We start from the raw sequence: 17168 nt of genomic DNA, 5'->3' as shown, positions 1-17168 counted from the left end.
CGATTATGGAACAAGCATCTTTTCTTTTGTGAAAATAGATTCTTGATATCCCAATCTCATCAATAACGTGCCAATAACATTGTAGACACAAAAATGTGTCATGTTATTTATACAATATCGGCAATATCAATAATACGTTGGTACTCTAATAGACCCCCTGCAGATAGAATAAATGAAATTGTCCCAAAATAATTTAGATTAAGTATATTCTAACCTTGAGTATTGGAAACTTGTTTAGTTCGTTTCCTGTTCATTCCTTGATTATATAAAATACATGGTGGGTGGCGGGTGGGCATAAGTTGCTCTGAGTCCGGCTGTGAGAGATCACCATCTAGCTGGGGTGTGTGGAGGAGGTATGACAATATTGTGACCATCCAAAATAAGGCTTTATAACCGAAATGATCATTGAGATTTGCATAGTACATCACTTTGGTCCCTGAGATTGAAAACCAATAGAAATGTTCCCTGAGATTGTCCATCATCCATTATTTTGATCATTCCGTTAAAAACTCCGTTAAGTGTCTCGAAGCTTTTGGCCGGAAGTTTGGGCAATTTTCAAAGCTTCGTAACTCTATCGTTTCTTAACCAAATTCGACCCATAATATATCAAAACAAAGATAGAAAAGTTTATAACAAGATTATACCTATTTGGAAGCCCAATGGTTGCCGAAGATAGTCGGAAAATAGCCTGAAAGGTGACTGGAAGCAGGAAAACTGGAAAACTAACTAGGTAAATTTTAAACGTTCATAACTTTTTCAATACTCAACAAAATTGAGTGATTCATAAATGAAAATCATACTTCTCAATGAGAGGAAGAGAATGGTACCTTTCTTAACTGCTAATTCTTCGTGGTTTGGCTGGAAAACGACTCGAAAGTGGCTAACTCGAGACCAAGACAGCCACTTTCGAGCCGTTTTACGGCCAAACCAAGGTGATTTAGCCATCAAGAAAGGTACCATTCTTTTTGTCTCATCAAGAAGTATGATTTTTGTTTTTGAATCACTCAATTTCGTTGATTATTGAAGAAGTTATGAACGTTTAAAATTTACCCAGTTTCCGGCTACTTTTACAGTTCTCTAGCGGACCAGTCGACTTTCAGGCCATTTTCCGGCCATCTCTGGCAAACATTAGGCTTCCAAATAAGTATAATCTTGTTCTACACTTTTCTATCTTCATTTTGATATATTATGGGTCAAATTTGGTTAAGAAACGATTGAGTTACGAAGCTTTGAAAATTACCCAAACTTTCAGCCAAAGGCTCGAGACACTTAACAGAGTTTTTAACAGAATGAACAAAATAATGGATGATGAACAATCTCAAGGACCAAACTGATGTCTTATGCAAATCTCATAGACCATTTTAGCTAAAAAGCCCCAAAATAATAATAATAATATTATAGGTAGAGTACACTGTTATAGTGACGTTTTATATCAATATGTACAATACAAGAGCTTCTTTTCACCTAATATTATATCATTGGCATGAAACATGTGCTATATGCATTGTTCTTCAGAGTAAAAAAAATATTTTAAATATGACGCTCACGCTATTACACAATACGATTAATCAATTTGCGTGTTATAATATAAATAAATAATTTAATCGCTTCTTTTATAAACTCATATTACCATATGATCATTGTTGCACTGCTTTAATGAAATTGACACTTTTTTGTCAAGATCATTTTGCCAATTTAAGCCCTAGGAGTACCAAACCAAACAAATATATAAATTGGTTACATACATGGCATGACACGTGGTACATTGGTATGACAGAGGACCACCACACCCTCTTTTCCCAACAAATTTTGCCGCAATTTTGAAAAAGACTAATAGGTGTTTTAATTTTTTCACGTAACGTCGTATCATTGATTTAAAATGTTATTATTTTATTACTTTCGTTTTATACGTCATCATAATTTTTCATGTCTACAGTAAAATACTTTCTGGCCTTCAATTCTTGAGTCTTACACTTTTTTTTGTTGTTGGATGAAACAGAAACTCCATTGAAATTTGTAACCATTGACGAATTCAACTACTTACAGAATATCCAACTCTGGACACTACCTAATGCCAATTAACAAAGGAAGATGCTATTGTTCTCTCGACTTCCACCCCATAATTGCAGAAAGAAGAGTATAATTTGGCATTACATTCTTGTTTGGCAACGGCACATTTGTCACCGGCGAGTTATCGTTCTCTTCGAGCCATGTCTCAATCGCTTTGCGGTCGTAAGTGTAACCATCTGCGGCCACACAAGGCTCATTCATCACATCCTGCAACGAAAGATAGCATACAGATTACTAGGTGGAATTATTGCATGAAACTATGTATTCTTTATTTTGGATATGTGGATCAAACAATTGTCACGCATCACGACTCACTAATGTGGCGTTTAACGGTAAGAATTTGACATTGAACTGCAAGCGATTATGCGTACCTTGAGAATTGGACAGATGAAGTGGTTAGGAGGTAGGCAATGAACCGCAGAAGCTGAATTTTTCGCTGCATAAGCAACCTCCTTCAATCTCTCAAGCAGAGGAACTACTTGTTCTTTCAAGTCAGGTCTGTCTATGCGTCGAAGCTCTGCGCAGCTCAATCCCAATTTAGCCAACTGCCTTGTCTCTTCCATTGGCCAAAGACCGGCTTTAGGGTCCAAAATATCCGTTAAATTTTTATCGTTAACAGCTGTTTCTACCAGATGTGTTATAGCTCTTGCTGGTTTTGCAGTAAGCAACTGCAAGATCACCATTCCGAAAGCATAAACATCCGATTGTGGAGAGATTATTCCTGTCCTTTGATACTCGGGGTCTATGTAAGAGAGAGTTCCAACTGGCCCTGTGTCATTGTATATACTTGACGTAGAAGGATCTGAATTAAGCATTGTGGCAAGGCCAACGTCGCCAATCTTGCTCACAAGGTTATGATCTAGCAAGATATTTGCCGGTTTCAGATCACGATGGATGATTGGTTTTGGCTTTGAGCTGTGAAGAAAGACGAGAGTTGAGGCTACCTCCCAAGCAATTCGGAACCTCTCAAACCAAGGAATAGGAGGTGTACCGTTTTTCTGCAGCAACCTGTCCTCCAAGCTACCATTTTCCATGTACTCGTAGACTAGGCTACTGTGATCAGGACATGCACCGAGAAGGAGAAGCAAATGGGGATGGCAGATTTTGCTCAAGATCTCAAGCTGCAAGCCAAAACGAAATGTAAATTAGTGTTCAGTACATGCAGGAGGATATAATAAGTTTACTGCTTTATGTCATGATTGTCCCTTACCTCCTGCTGGAATTGCTTAGTTTGGTGATTCTCTATAGAGTGAAGGACTTTCACTGCTGCAGTTGTATGATGAAAGATGCATTTATAGACATTTCCGTACGCTCCCATTCCAATCTTATGATCCTCGGAGAAAGATGAGGTGGCTGTAACAATCTCATCCCACGAGAACTTCTGGTATTGTTGCACAGGACCTACAAGTGCATGTTCAAGTTTTTCGTTCTCCTTGGCATCAAGCATGGCTTTCATCTCTGCTTCTCTCCTTAGTGAAACTTCTCTTTCGACACATTCTCTCATGTAATCAGCTTCCCTCTTAGCAGATTCATACTTCTTCTTTTCTTGTGTTGCAAATACTTTGGCTTTCTCTTCCATAGAATTTATCTCCTTGAACCTTACTGCTTCCTCCAACCAGCGTTTATTTAAATTGTTTATCTGATTATCAAAAAGAAAATTTCTTACTATCCAAATTAAAGATCTTAAGGATCATGAAGTATTTTCTGCTGTCAACAAGGATAAGAATGCCTACCTTCCTAGAAGCATCCATATTCTCACTTTGAACCATTGCATACATTGCTTTGACATGTCTGAGTTCAATTCTCAGCTTTTCTATCTCGAGGTTCATAGTCGCCTGCATGGAAATTGTCAATACAATCACTACTGAAAAACATATAACTCTCATACTGTTGAAATCAAGGATAACTACCAACAATGTAATTTGTAAACCACATCTCATAAATGAAATTCCAACTATGTATTTTCTGCATGATTCATTGTGAAGCATCATTTAACCAAGTCAAAAGAAGTCAGGAAGTGCTACCTGCCTCTCCGACGAATAATCTGTAACCACGTCTGAGTTGGACACTTGATCTGAAGTCCATGACCGGCTATCTGCAACAAAGCTTCCAAGATCCTGAGATTGGCATCTAGGATCGATGGTGTCATTTGAATTTGTCTTTGTACGAAGAACGGTGTTGTTGATATTTGTAAGAGCTTGAAAGCGCTGCATTGTCAGAGGAGGAGAACGGAAATGAGAGTATGAACCAACCGAGCTGTGATCTGTGCCTGAAAAACAGAAGACCGGAATTAAATATTCATCTGCTTGCATAGGTAGCACCATTAGCACACGACATATGAAGATGGCACTCAACCCTAGTCAAGTATCGTACCTGTCTGTAAACTAGACGTGTAACTCAAAGAACTGCTGATAGAACATGTGTCACTGTTGTCATCTTTGATGCTTCCTACCGACTCAGAATCAGATGTGCGTAGGGATGACAACTTTCCTTTTGAAACAGCAGAATCAGATGCGCGTAGGGATGACAACTTTCCTTTTGAAACAGCATACACGGTGCAAAATCTTGGAGTGCAGGCTGAGATTTTTAAGGAGAGTCCCCTTTGTTTCCTAAGAGCATTAATTGTTAACATGATCACTCAGAAGGCAATTCTGACACAATTGCTCACAAAATACAAAGAAGATACATGGATGGTTCTCTATGTTCCTAATTAGTAATATTAATTTACGCTTGCGTGTGTGAGTGCAGGCAGACGTGATTTATAAAGACAACCTGAAAGTTATATAACCAAATCACATATGCTCGGGGACCAAAGAAACAAGAAGAAAATTTGAATAACTAACAAATGATTAGCAAGGTCCAACAAGTGTTAATCCATTTGAACACCTGCATTTCAGCAAAATACCTTTTAAACATGCCACGAGATGGGGCACCTATGACGAGATTGCTTATAGCGAACTTAGCAACCTCTTCTGCTATTGCATTTGCAACGTCATCTGATTCAACTAGTGCAACTTCTACTTGCACCTGCATTCAAAATATAGCGGATTACGCTTTTGTCACCTCCGATTTCCTTACTATCAAACTTCACAGAATAAGAAAGTTAATTTACCTTCCTATAAGCACACATTTTCTTGTATGGAACAAGCATTTCACTCGCCTGCCACTCCATTTCCTTTCGATAGGCAGCTACTACATCCTCTCGTACTTTCGAAATAGGAATCAGACTTCCCACTACAATCACAACAATAACAAGAATTTCTAAACATAATAGAAAATGAAAAATGTTCAAGACATGAGATTCAATTGTTTCGCGACACATGAACTCGAAGAAGCAAAGCTTACTTGGTGTTGGAACTACGGTGATCCTTTCCCTGACATGAATCAACTTAAAGAAAACATTTCCCTCCGGAACAAACTTATCCAGAGCCCACCTAACTATGTATTTGCTATTTCTGTCCCCACTGACAGCAATGCCAACAATTGAAAGAGAAGAAGGTTGAATATTTTCACCTCCTTCAGTAATTTCACTCCCATCCATCTCTCTGACACTCCTCTGTGGAACTGGAAATCGTCTGTAGCATGTAGAAACAAAGCACAATAGCACAACCAAATAAATCAGCATTTCCAATACAACAAATTAACAAATTGAAATAATCCTCGAACTACCAAAAAAAAACAAAAAATCTGAAAGAAAACGAGTGTGCGGAAATCACTATGGGTGTGCAAAGAAAGAAAACGAGTGTGCAGAAATCACTTCCCGCTTCCCATATAAATATAAAATTCCATGAAGTGGCACTCAAAAGTTCAAAAGAACAACAAAAACTCAAAACCCCAGAAAAGTAATGCACAGAAAACAAAAGAAGAACATACCAGCTGCTCAAGCTTCAAAACTCATCAGACTTGAAGCACTTGTTCAACTCCTCATGAGAAAAGAACAAAAACCCATCAATATCTCTCTCTGCAAAAACACGTTGACATTCAACCTCCATTTGCAAAACTGGAAATTTGGAATAAGTTATAGCTGGTCAGAAGCAGATGACGTGAGAAATGCAACCCCACCTAGGTATGTTTGATTCTGGTACGACTTTTCAGTTTCTGTTTGTTTTCAACGCAATGTACAACTTGTTTTTGTATTTATAAGTGTAATAATCTATATCACTGCTTCACGGAAGCGTTTGAAAATCCACCACCTTTGGACTCTTACCTAAAAGGCTTAAGATAAGAGCAAATTCGATGCTCCGGAAACCACCATGAATTTTCTCCTATTTATCTGCTAATTAATTAGTAATTAGGCACTTTCAGAAGTCACGAGATGATAGAGACCTTCGCATGCTAAAATACTACAACTGCAATTTCCTTATATATATATATATATATATATATATATATATATATTATTATATTATTATATTAGCAGCTGGTACAGGGAACTTAACTAGTTATTTCTTAGAATCTGGACGAAATTTCTTAGTGTATAATACCACTGAATCAGAATGCATAATCTTAATTAGAATTTAAAACCATTCAATTAATCCCAGAGTGAGTGGTTTATATAAATTATATTCATCTTGCGTAAATCATTGCCTTAGTGGTATGTTTACTCGATTAGTTTCTGAAATATGAGTATTAAAATTATTATGATCCTGATTCTCTACGCATATGAAAAAGAAAAATTGTTGGTTTTACATTAAAATTTGGACTTCAATATTTTGAATTAATTATTAATTTTCTGTGTATAAATTGTCCAAGACCATGACATGCTTTTTTCTAGTAGCATAAAAGTTTCGAGGGAGATTGGCTATTATCATCGTCAAGGCATACCTACAATCTCAAGTAGTAAGGACTTACGCGTAACACCTAATTGCCAATTATCACTGGTATGAATTTACGTAACGCCCATCAACAAGAATCGATGGCGGGGTTCGACCTTGGATTAAAGATTAACCACATACACATCCTTACCAACTGAACCAACTTTCGTTGGCCAAGGCCACGACATTACATATGAAAATGTGATAGAAATAATCAAACACTTGCATAAGTATGATCCTTCAAAAAATCGAAGTCCAATGTATGTGGTAGCAAAGGAAACAAACATGACCAGAATAATTAGTTGGTCTATCAAAAAATCGAAGTCCAATGGCAGAAATATGAGTTTTTTTTGTTTAATTTAGTTGGTCTATCATTTTTCCTTGTTTAATAAAATATTTAGTTGGTGTCGACGACCAACAATTACCGTGGACTCATCCAAGAGTATGACATTTGAAGCTCTTGACTGAGTAGCTCAACCTTTCCCATGCATGTCAATTCAACACCAACTTTGATATAACCATTTTCTATTGCATTTTGTTGGTAGGTTGCTAGGTTGTCTTGTTTTCTTTGAGCCACACTTTGGACTTCTCTTAAAAAAATAGAGCAGATGCTCACAAAAAGTATATGTAAACTTCTTGTCAAACATGATCAGAATCGATTATTATTTGAAAGCGATTTTTTCCGTCACTACTATAAATTTGTTGCACCGTCAAGTTCACATGGACCTTGGTCGAGTATTCAGAGAAATATAGGCAAATAATATTATAAATGTCCACCAAATGTAACGCTCTAGAGAGCATAGCCATTGTTATATCTCAGCTACAAATCTTTTGTAGCAACGATATCTGAGAGCTGATCATAGCGAACTGGCTAATCAATGACCGTTGAGGCGCCCGCCTGCTCCCCGGAAATCAACTCCGTCAGCCTGATTAGCTAGTTCGCTGCTTGTTTGTGGCTGCACTGGGGACTGCTTGTTCTTGTACTCCCGTTGAGTCGAAAGCTTCTTCTTTGGAATGCAACTCTGGCCTGTGGATTCCGCTCTCTAATAATTTGCGAGGACAAAGTTAGGATTCACTTTTGCTTTAGATTTCCCCTTTCCAATATCGCTTGTATAAAATACACAGTAATCAAAGTTCGGAAACGAAATTGTTGGATTGATTTTCTTGAAATTTATATTTGGGTACCAAACTAGAAAATGGAAAATACAAAAAAGGTATGAATATGGTACATCATGGGCAAAGTTGTATCAAATTTCAGGACCGGAGGCAAACAAGCTAACAAGGCCTCGAAATACTTGCGCCGATAATTGGTGTGCTTGAAAGAGTTCCCCGTCCAAATTCCATACACTCTCGTTGCCGGAAGACGTGAACGTAAAAGCAGTGGTCTGCACCAAACATATGAACAAAAAATATTACAGTTGAGATTAATTTGACAACACAAGCGATGAAAACGCGATGAGTAAACATATATACCTTGTGATGTTCAACAAACTTGAAATCGAAGGGGTTTCCGCCCTTCTTTGCAAGCTGGGTAAGATGCCTGCAAATTAATCATACATAAGAAACTTTTAGTGTGATCTTCGTGGATAAAGAAGCGAAAAAGTATCGACATATGTGCAATAATTGATGCCAAGAAACGGTAAAATCTTCAGAATTTTGCATAAAAACCTCTGTAACAGATAATTCTTAAGGTGGTGAGAGGAATTATAGACAGATGATTAAGAACTTGGAATCGAAACCTCCATAGAAGAACACTTAATGATTAAGAACTTGGAATCGAAACCTCCATAGAAGAACACTTCAGAAAACTAAACAAATAGACGACTCTAGACTGCCATGTTACTAATGGGGGCCTTTCAAATGTATCATAAAAATCATTTGGCCGTCAAAAGATTGGTGCAGCTTAGAATGTTCCCATCCCAACAATTTGAAACCCGAAATATTTTTCTAGCTTAAATGTGGGAACCGATATCAGCTATTATCCAATTCTCAAGGGGAGAAGGAAGGAATGTGCATTTAGATGGGGGCTATAAACTATTACCATAGATAGAGAGCATGAGAGCAGTCTTTGATCAATATGAGATGCATGAAACCGTCTGAAAGGTGTGCATCGGCCACCAAACCGTCAGGTGCTCTTTCATTTCTATTGGAAATTACTGCAGCACCAATGCTAAGAAACTTTCCCTTTGATATGGACCATTTTGTTTCTCCTGGATATGAGCAAGGGGTGGTGCTGCTACAGACCTTGCAGTTAACACGGCACATTGCTTGATCAGATTTATTTGGGCTCCAAAATGGTCGCTTGCGACCGCTCAAACTTCCTCTTTCAGGAATTGACTTTCCTTCTGGTTTGACTTCTATATATGCTACTTCCGCCTCATAGGACCTGAATGATACGACATATATAAGATAGATGGTTCAATGTTGTTAATTAAAATAAAAGATAATTTCTTGTTAGACACAATCATAGAAAGCTAACGAAGAGAATCTACGCGGTGAAAGTATATTGGGAAACAAATACACAGAGACCATATGAATGATTTAAGACCCAACATTCGTGATTTTGGGACTCGCATAGCAAAATATGAAATCCAACTAGTAAATTACCGGTGCTTTAAAAATACCCTTGTTCCTGCATAATCATATCTTTTCGGACCCATCCAACGGTATTTTTCACTCTCAGTAATGACATCTCCATAAAATCCGTACCTACAAAATATAGAACATCTGGAATTTTAGAGAACTTAAAATGAGAATCAAATATCTGATTTTCCAGACAAGAGCATCACCCATATCATTGAGTAATTGTAATGAGAAACTACCCGGCAAAAGACGCTGCATAGCGCACAAAAGGTTCAACCTTTGATGTAGATGTTGTTTTCCACCTTACAACTTGCACTACATCAAGGGAAACCCTTTTCCCAAGGACAATGTGAAATGTAGATGTTATAGGATCTCGAGCACCAGTTGTGCTGACAAAATGAAAATAAAAAAAAGTCAACACCTTACATTGGGCCAAAGGGAACAATACCAGATGAAATAAAGGTAGAATGATACTGAGATATGTTATTATGTCCAATAGAGACATTGAATATTAACGGTTTTTTGTGAAATGTGCTTAGTGAATTCATATATGATAAACGATAAGAGTTATACTTAAATACACCCCATGACAACAAACAGGAAGAGACCTAAAGAAGTTTCAACTTTTGATTAGGCACTTCAAGTTCAACCCTTCTGATGCAACATTGAAAAAAGTGGATTCAACAAACTCCTACAAGATCTAGGACCAAGAATCATACTGGAACAGGATCGAGAGCAGCAATCATTAACATTTCTAATATCCATCACTACTCAGCAGAGGTTCACTATCATAAACACTAATAGATTCCTTGGCATTTTGTAAGTTGGTGAACTATATTGCAATTTAAACGATCTAAATACCACATTATATATGTAAACTACAGTCAAACGGTTAATTATGTTCAATTCAAATTAAGTATCAATTTGGACAACATTGTGGGTAATGCAAGTGTAGACCCACCCAATAAGGCAGAAAAAATTGAATGCTGGCTGAGAAGTGTAGAGAAGTACCACATCACAATGGCATTGGTAGAGCCAGCAGGAATAATTCCAAATCTGAAATGTTCATTGGGGAAGGGAAACTCTGGATCTTCATCTGCTGGGTTTTCGAAAAGAGAAAAAACAGTAATCATGTTTTAGGCATTAGAAAATACAAATACAAATACTATATACTATTATTATATCATGTTTGTACAACAGAACCAATCAGCCGATGGGGGAAGAAATATCCTCAATTCTTGTAGTGTTAGATACATCCAGTGATATGTACGAAAACAACCAGTTACAACGAGAAATCAAATCAAAGCTGATGTGTATGGAAAATATTATTATGATACATACTGATAACTGTGGCTCCCGAACCATCATGGATTGGACTTGGGAGGAGAGGAGACTGCTCAATGTTCTGAGAAGAAGTTCCAATAACTGTTTCATTTGGATCATGAACACAGAAACTGTCATGATATGTATCAGAAGGAAGAAAACCTGAAGGAGTTGGCGGGTATGGAGCTTTATGCCTTGAAGAAAGAAATCCATTGAGGATTTCATTGAAGAAACCATCACCACCCTAGTTCCAAATCAATTATTACCAAGTAATCAACAATTAGGAATAGAATAAGTTCAAAATCCTTGAAAGGAATACAATATAGCATCAACTGAAGAAGTATGCCAGTATAGATGTTCCTTTTACAAAGATTGAAATAAGTCTAGGAAAGTTATAACTTACAACGGCTATAACTCCATCATATGAAGCAAGCTCTTTGTTACCTATAGATGCCATCATATCATATGCGTGCCCTGACCTTTGGGTCACAATGACCTGATGTTGGAATTGAAAACAAAATGTAAGCAGGATAACTTTGTACATTCAATAGGTTTGCTTGTGGTCTTGATTCCCATTACAGAGTAACCAAACAAGCTAGAACTCTACCTTTGTTTTCACTTTAGCATGGGAGAATATAGGAGCCACCGAGTCCCAAATTTTGCAGCCGTTTCCCTTCCCACTCTTTGGATGAACAAAAACCTAGTCAATCAGAAAAAGATTCTGGAAAAATATAATACCACTTTATGTCAATTTTCATAAACCACCTAAAGGACACAAAAACCCAAACAAGCATAATGATATAGCGATTGGCAAAGTACAAAACATACCAATAGATTCTTTGGTCGCCCCTGTTCTAGGGCCAGAGAAGCATTAATCTGATTGACCCACATATGACATGTTTGGAGATCATTATGACCAAACGTATATGCAGCCAGGACCCGAAGAGAAGGCAGAGTCTTTGACTGCTGGAAACCATGCACTGTAAAGCGGTAAACCTGAACCTATGTAAACACCAACATCAATACCATATGAGGGAGTGAAACAAAATAGCCAAGAATGGGAATTGAACAAACCTCAGATTCATGACGACCCGTAAGGCATCTTCTAGCATTTGAAACCTTTGGCACATGGATCAAACCGTGGCTGATCAACTCAACGGAATACACATCGGAAAATTTGATCTCGGTTGCAACCTTTGAAGTAAATGTGATGCCCAAACAAGTTGAGTCATCCTGATATATTAGACATCAATAAAAAATTTCAAAATTTCATGATTAAACGGTATAATCAACTCATCGATTAACGATCATAAATGCTTCACCGAATAATCATACAGGATCCCGAGTAAATAAATTAACAAAGTAAAATGTTTGTCACAAAGCTCAGGCAAAAGTGATGAAAAATCAGAAATTTAGAAGAACCCAGTTGCCATTGGGCCTAATAAGCAGCAGAAATCCCAGAATCCATACTAAAATTCGAAAGTATCACAACTGTAACACAATTAAGAACAAATTTCAATCCAGAGTTGATAAAAATAGAAACTTTACTATCAAATAAATCAATTTAAAGACAAAAACAAAAGGGAAAGAAGAGGAGAGAAATTAAATACATTTTCCAATGGCTCGAGCGATTTCCAAGACAACCCATCTGAGTTTAAGGAGAGAAGGACTTCCCCGACGCGGTCCAAGGTGAGGCTGCAGCTCAAAGCCGCCGGCGTGGCTCCGCCGTAAAACTGTGCGTGCGGGAGAGGGGGAGATTCATCTGGTTCAATACAGCAATCTACATCACGTTCCATTCAACGAGGTTTGAATTATATGAAGGATAATGTTGAAGGCGGCGAAAACGGAAGAACTTTCAGGTGGAATTTCAAAAAACCGGTGATCGCGTTCGTTGGGCGAAGTGGAATTTGGCGCTTTATTGACCAAAAATGGAAACAAAACGACAGGAAAACGGGTCGTTGTAGCCAGAGATCTAGGCTTCTAGCATGTTTGCTTTTCTCTGGTTATTTTCTTTTTACCCTTTGACAACGGTCATTGTTTGTTGGTCCAACTTAGCGGGTTGGAAGGCCAATCTAATTTTAACTCAACTTTTACAATTTGAGATCGGGTTCGAGTTGAGTTTTAATCGAGTTTATTCGAATTTGGGTTTAATCGGATTCAGGTTTACTTGGATTGGATTCAGATTGTCTAACTTTTTCAAGTTTTAATCGGGCATTAGCATCGAATTTTAAATCATATATTTCTAAAAGCACCCACACAGGCATGTATACATCCACAAAGACATCAACCTATTTGTATTAGCAAACAACTGACCTTAAAATCACTTCCCCTCAACTTGCTCAATAGTCTGCTTCGTCTGAATTGGCACAAGAAAGCAGCATAAGAAACAATCACTACTCAAACTGTGAAGCAGATCAGAAGGAGGGAGGCAGATTGTCTGCTCTCCTGTTTGGATGTCCTTCCCATCATTTTCTATTTTATGCGATCACGGTTAAGCCACGTCAATGATGTAGCTTAATTATGACCGTACAAATAGAAAAAGATGGAAATGGTACCTAAACAAAAGGGCAGACAATCTCCCTCTCTCAAGAAGAGGTTGAATAGTTGCAATATTAATTTAATAAAGGAAGTTGTTCAACATGATGTGATGTGGAAAGCAGAATAAACGTAATATTATTCCTTTTCAAGTCAAATTGTACATCATATCAGTAAGTTGTGATAAAGGTGCAAAAGATGAAAAGGTCATTGAGAAGCATGTTGCACAACTCAATCCAATCGGGTTTGGTTAATCGGGTTAGGGTGGGTTGGGTTGAGCAAATGATCAATCCAATCCAACCTAATCAATGAACGAGTTGAAATTGAGTTGGATGCGGACGAGTTATAACTAAAAAAAATTCGCTTGTTTAGATTTAAAGTCGAGTTAGATATGAGTGGATTCGGGTCGGCCCAACCCAAGTTGCACCCCTATTGGTCAATGCAAAGAGAAAATTTTCATTGTGATAGAAATACGAATGATATACTACTTGTTTTTATATAAGTGGTGAGAAATTTTATTTTTTAAATTATTAACTTTTCAACACATAGATCTCATCATTTATATAGTGACATGTGATATATTATCCTGTGTGTCAATCATACTGAAAAATCTCTCCAAAGCCAAATCCAACCAATAAAATATGGTAAAAAATATATTTACGATTAAATGATAAGTTTGTTGGTCTGTGCATTGTGCTTATCTTTGTATTCCGGGTCAAAATTTTCTTCTCATATATTAGATTGGTCCAAAATACTGTAAACCAAATTTGCAAATTAAATTGTTGAGCTTTTTCTTTTTCTCAAAAGTAAAACTTTTTTATTCAGAAACATAACATGATAAAACATCAAACAAAAAAGGATCTATGCACTACCTATATTACAATCAAGTGGAGTATATTATAGCGCGAGTTAAGTTATAGGAGTTTAAAAGGTTTTTTTAGTCAAAATGGTTTTTTTAGTCAAAATGGTCTATGAGATTCACTCATTGTTTATTAAATTGAAAGTATTATTATCATTTTGGTCTTTATTTAACAAAAAAATTTCATGGAATGAACAACGATTGATCGTGATTTGTGAACAAACTCAAAACCACTTCTATTGATTTCAAATCTTAAGGATCATAGTAAGAAGTATCTCATAAACCAATTTAGCTAAAATGCCGAGTTTATTACATCTCCGGGCTTCTCACTGAGTACTGAAATGTCCATCCGTGGCAAACTCCAGCATGGGCGCCCATCTCATCGATGGCAAAAACAGCTCCAACAAAACCAGGGAATTTTCTCCTGATTCGTGATATCGCATCCTTGGCAGCGAGTTTAGGTTCCATCCCTAATTTCATACTCCACAACTTGATAACTGTAATTCAATCATTTAAAGTGAACTGTTAAGAGTCATTAAATACAAGTGAATGGATTAAGTAGAGGAGCGAACTGGGAACTAAGGGCTCATTGTTTTTAAAATACACAGGGCAAGATAGAAACAAAGCCTACTCGACACACGCACAATGCGTTCTTTTTATCAGGTGAATGAACCTACATAGAAACTACGTACCGAGAGAAGTTTTCACATCAAAACATACTGCCGCTGCAAAATGATGGATCGGATTGGTTTGTTACGTTCAAAACACAAGCCACCAGGCCGGAAACCAGTTTATAATGCTTAACAAGCTTCCAACAGGCATGGTTTGATTAATAACAGTGTTTGCCTTTGCTTTACATTTAAGACAAACTATATATAATTCTTGATTAAGGCTTTAAGAAGGCAAATCAATAGCAATAATTCATAATTCCATCGTCACCCTGTTGGTATTGTCGGAGCAAAACCTAATTTCAAATACGAAGATTTGTAGTTGCTGACTGACATTGACATCCTTCAGCAATATATGCTGCAAAAGAAGAACCTAAGTAAGACCAGGACCAAAGGTGACCAATATTGTTCAAGAGGTGTTTTTTGCATTACCGTGGAAGGAAACGCATCATGACATCGCCATCTCCGGTTGCACCACAAGCCCCGACTTCGTCATCTGCATATTCAGAAGATCCTGCAAGCACTCAACAAACTGTGCTTTCACTCATGCACTCGGAGTTCTGTGTTAGACTCTCCTTGGTGCCAACCCTAGTAATCGCTTGTAGCAAAATCTTGATCACATCCAACGGTGATCCATGATATTGCAAATCATACAAGAGGACATATACTTAATTTTACATCAATTTTGAACAAGCAAAGAAGTGCGGGGGTGGGTGCTTGCCACTAACCGTCATAACCGTCTTTACGTGGTAGTGGGATAAAATTTTCCCTGTTTTTCATACACAATTTAGATGACCAATTAGAAACGTGAACACCTTAATCAGGCCCTTCAAATTTCATCATCTTTGATCCTTAATGGTCCCACAATCTAAGTACTTTGATTCAACGGCTAGCTTTAATTCACCAGTTACGTTTCCATAAGATGCGCCATGTGCATGCAAACCCTAGCATGCTCGAGAATTTTTTTATTTTTTTTTTAAAAACTCAGAACTCAAAAGTTCATATTCCATAATCTCATTTTTTCCAAGAAACCCAATTAATTTCCGGAAGAAAATTTTGTTTCCCATAGGAGTGAAGAAAATTGAGAGATTAATTTTGTAGAAAAATGGCGAGGCAAAAGCAAAACGATGGAGCATACATTAGGAAGGGGCCATGGACTGCTGAGGAAGATGAGGTGCTCATAAGTCATGTGAAGAGAAATGGTCCTAGAGACTGGAGCTCCATTCGATCCAAAGGACTCTTGCCGCGAACTGGAAAATCATGCCGGCTTAGATGGGTTAATAAGCTCCGACCGAACTTGAAGACGTAAGTCAGCCCTACGAATCCTTGGAATATTATATAGATATCCAACAGTAATTAGTTTTTGTAAGTTTAGTTGATGAGTGTCCATTAATTTGTTATGTTCACGTTTTTGTTGAGTACTGGTGGGTTTTTGCCAAATTAGTAGTTGTAATCTGCATTTTCTTGCTTAAGATTGACGCTAACAAAAAATGTGAACTTGGACTTTTACAACAAAGTGGATGCAAGTTTTCTGCAGAGGAGGAGAGGATGGTGATACAACTGCAAGCGCAATTCGGGAACAAGTGGGCGAAAATCGCAGCGTATCTGCAAGGCAGAACGGACAATGATGTGAAGAATTTCTGGAGCACTCGGCGAAAGAGGTTTGAGAGGATTCTGCAGAAATCGACATCCTCAAACTCCCCCAAAAACAAAGGGGAGAGCCTTGTGCATCATGAATTTCCAGTGGATAAGGTAAGGTAGCATTTTTCTCAAATTTCCAAGACAACCTTTTCAAATTAACAATTGTGAATTCTCAGGTTTCTTCTCATCCAAGCAATTCCTTTTTGAATTCTGAAGAGTTGGGAATGGTGGATCTACCGGATTTGGTGAAAGCAAACCAACTGCTGAATGTGGAAGCAGAGCAGCAGCCCATGCTTGAGGCCACGCCAAATAATATGATCCCGTCTTCTGATTTCCCACCACACTTATCTTTGTCTCAGCTTCCTCAACCCCAACTAGACCTCTCGTTTTTATCAGGATGCAAAGAAATTGACCAGGACCCTATTGTTCTGAACTTGCTGGACATGTTCGGGGAGGAGATCCCACCTCTTGGACTGGAGGAGAATGCTCAAGGTAACAAGTTAGGAGAGCTTAAAGACCTTTCGACTCCTGACATTTTCTTCGATGAATTCCCACCTGAGATGCTTGATTATCTTGAAACTCTTACAAGCTCGTCAGAGTTATGAATTCCTGGGAGTCTTGTGCAACTGTTATTTGGTATGAATTCTTGGACACAATTGATGTTTGATACACACT

At 37.6% G+C, this 17168-nt stretch overlaps 3 protein-coding genes across 10 annotated transcripts; 1 reads left to right on the top strand and 2 right to left on the bottom strand.

Annotated features, from left to right (window-relative positions):
- Positions 1-1897: 1897 nt before the first annotated feature.
- Positions 1898-6067, bottom strand: LOC137721276 (U-box domain-containing protein 35-like). The gene is made up of 10 exons (XM_068460382.2): positions 5944-6067; positions 5416-5645; positions 5183-5304; positions 4976-5097; positions 4444-4679; positions 4095-4339; positions 3804-3905; positions 3281-3709; positions 2442-3191; positions 1898-2277 (listed from the first exon to the last, which is right to left on the bottom strand). Exons 2-10 carry the CDS (start codon positions 5609-5611, stop codon positions 2095-2097), a joined length of 2385 nt encoding a protein of 794 aa, XP_068316483.2. The 5' UTR covers positions 5612-5645; positions 5944-6067; the 3' UTR covers positions 1898-2094.
- Positions 6068-8017: 1950 nt separating this feature from the next.
- Positions 8018-12838, bottom strand: ACD5 (Diacylglycerol kinase family protein). Of its 8 annotated transcripts, none has more exons than XM_068460579.2 (12): positions 12401-12838; positions 11865-11984; positions 11619-11792; positions 11398-11490; positions 11194-11286; positions 10809-11034; positions 10479-10566; positions 9707-9856; positions 9492-9593; positions 8926-9270; positions 8358-8424; positions 8018-8269 (listed from the first exon to the last, which is right to left on the bottom strand). In XM_068460579.2, exons 1-12 carry the CDS (start codon positions 12584-12586, stop codon positions 8132-8134), a joined length of 1782 nt encoding a protein of 593 aa, XP_068316680.2. In that variant the 5' UTR covers positions 12587-12838; the 3' UTR covers positions 8018-8131. The 8 variants fall into 8 exon arrangements, with proteins under 8 accessions (XP_068316680.2, XP_088549297.1, XP_068316681.2 ...); XM_088693171.1 differs by having other exon boundaries at positions 10479-10563; XM_068460580.2 differs by having other exon boundaries at positions 11619-11786.
- A 3119-nt stretch (positions 12839-15957) lies between these two features.
- On the top strand, positions 15958-17159 carry LOC137721170 (transcription factor DUO1-like). Its single transcript, XM_088693197.1, has 3 exons — positions 15958-16157; positions 16370-16604; positions 16670-17159. The coding sequence occupies exons 1-3, from the start codon at positions 15958-15960 to the stop codon at positions 17096-17098; spliced, it is 864 nt and encodes a 287-aa protein (XP_088549323.1). The 3' UTR covers positions 17099-17159.
- Positions 17160-17168: the final 9 nt, after the last annotated feature.

This window comes from Pyrus communis, chromosome 1 (assembly GCF_041283825.1).
Source record: "Pyrus communis isolate YQ-2024b chromosome 1, ASM4128382v1, whole genome shotgun sequence".
NCBI lineage: Eukaryota > Viridiplantae > Streptophyta > Magnoliopsida > Rosales > Rosaceae > Pyrus > Pyrus communis.
The sequence above is the reverse complement of the archived record's forward strand: the minus strand, read 5'-3'. Positions and strand labels throughout refer to the sequence as shown.

Excerpts from the sequence above, each read along its gene's own strand:
- LOC137721276 (XM_068460382.2), bottom strand. The coding sequence starts at position 5,611 with ATGGATGGGAGTGAAATTACTGAAGGAGGTGAAAATATTCAACCTTCT. Across the intron at positions 3,710-3,803 it reads ATATGGATGCTTCTAGGAAG|ATAAACAATTTAAATAAACG; the intron begins GTAGGCATTCTT and ends TTTGATAATCAG. Across the intron at positions 3,192-3,280 it reads CTAAGCAATTCCAGCAGGAG|CTTGAGATCTTGAGCAAAAT; the intron begins GTAAGGGACAAT and ends TTTGGCTTGCAG.
- ACD5 (XM_068460575.2), bottom strand. The coding sequence starts at position 12,586 with ATGGAACGTGATGTAGATTGCTGTATTGAACCAGATGAATCTCCCCCT. Across the intron at positions 9,271-9,491 it reads AGGGTATTTTTAAAGCACCG|GTCCTATGAGGCGGAAGTAG; the intron begins GTAATTTACTAG and ends CGTATCATTCAG. Across the intron at positions 8,425-8,925 it reads TCTCATGCTCTCTATCTATG|GCATCTTACCCAGCTTGCAA; the intron begins GTAATAGTTTAT and ends ATTAATTTGCAG.
- LOC137721170 (XM_088693197.1), top strand. The coding sequence starts at position 15,958 with ATGGCGAGGCAAAAGCAAAACGATGGAGCATACATTAGGAAGGGGCCA. Across the intron at positions 16,158-16,369 it reads CTCCGACCGAACTTGAAGAC|TGGATGCAAGTTTTCTGCAG; the intron begins GTAAGTCAGCCC and ends TTTACAACAAAG. Across the intron at positions 16,605-16,669 it reads ATGAATTTCCAGTGGATAAG|GTTTCTTCTCATCCAAGCAA; the intron begins GTAAGGTAGCAT and ends GTGAATTCTCAG.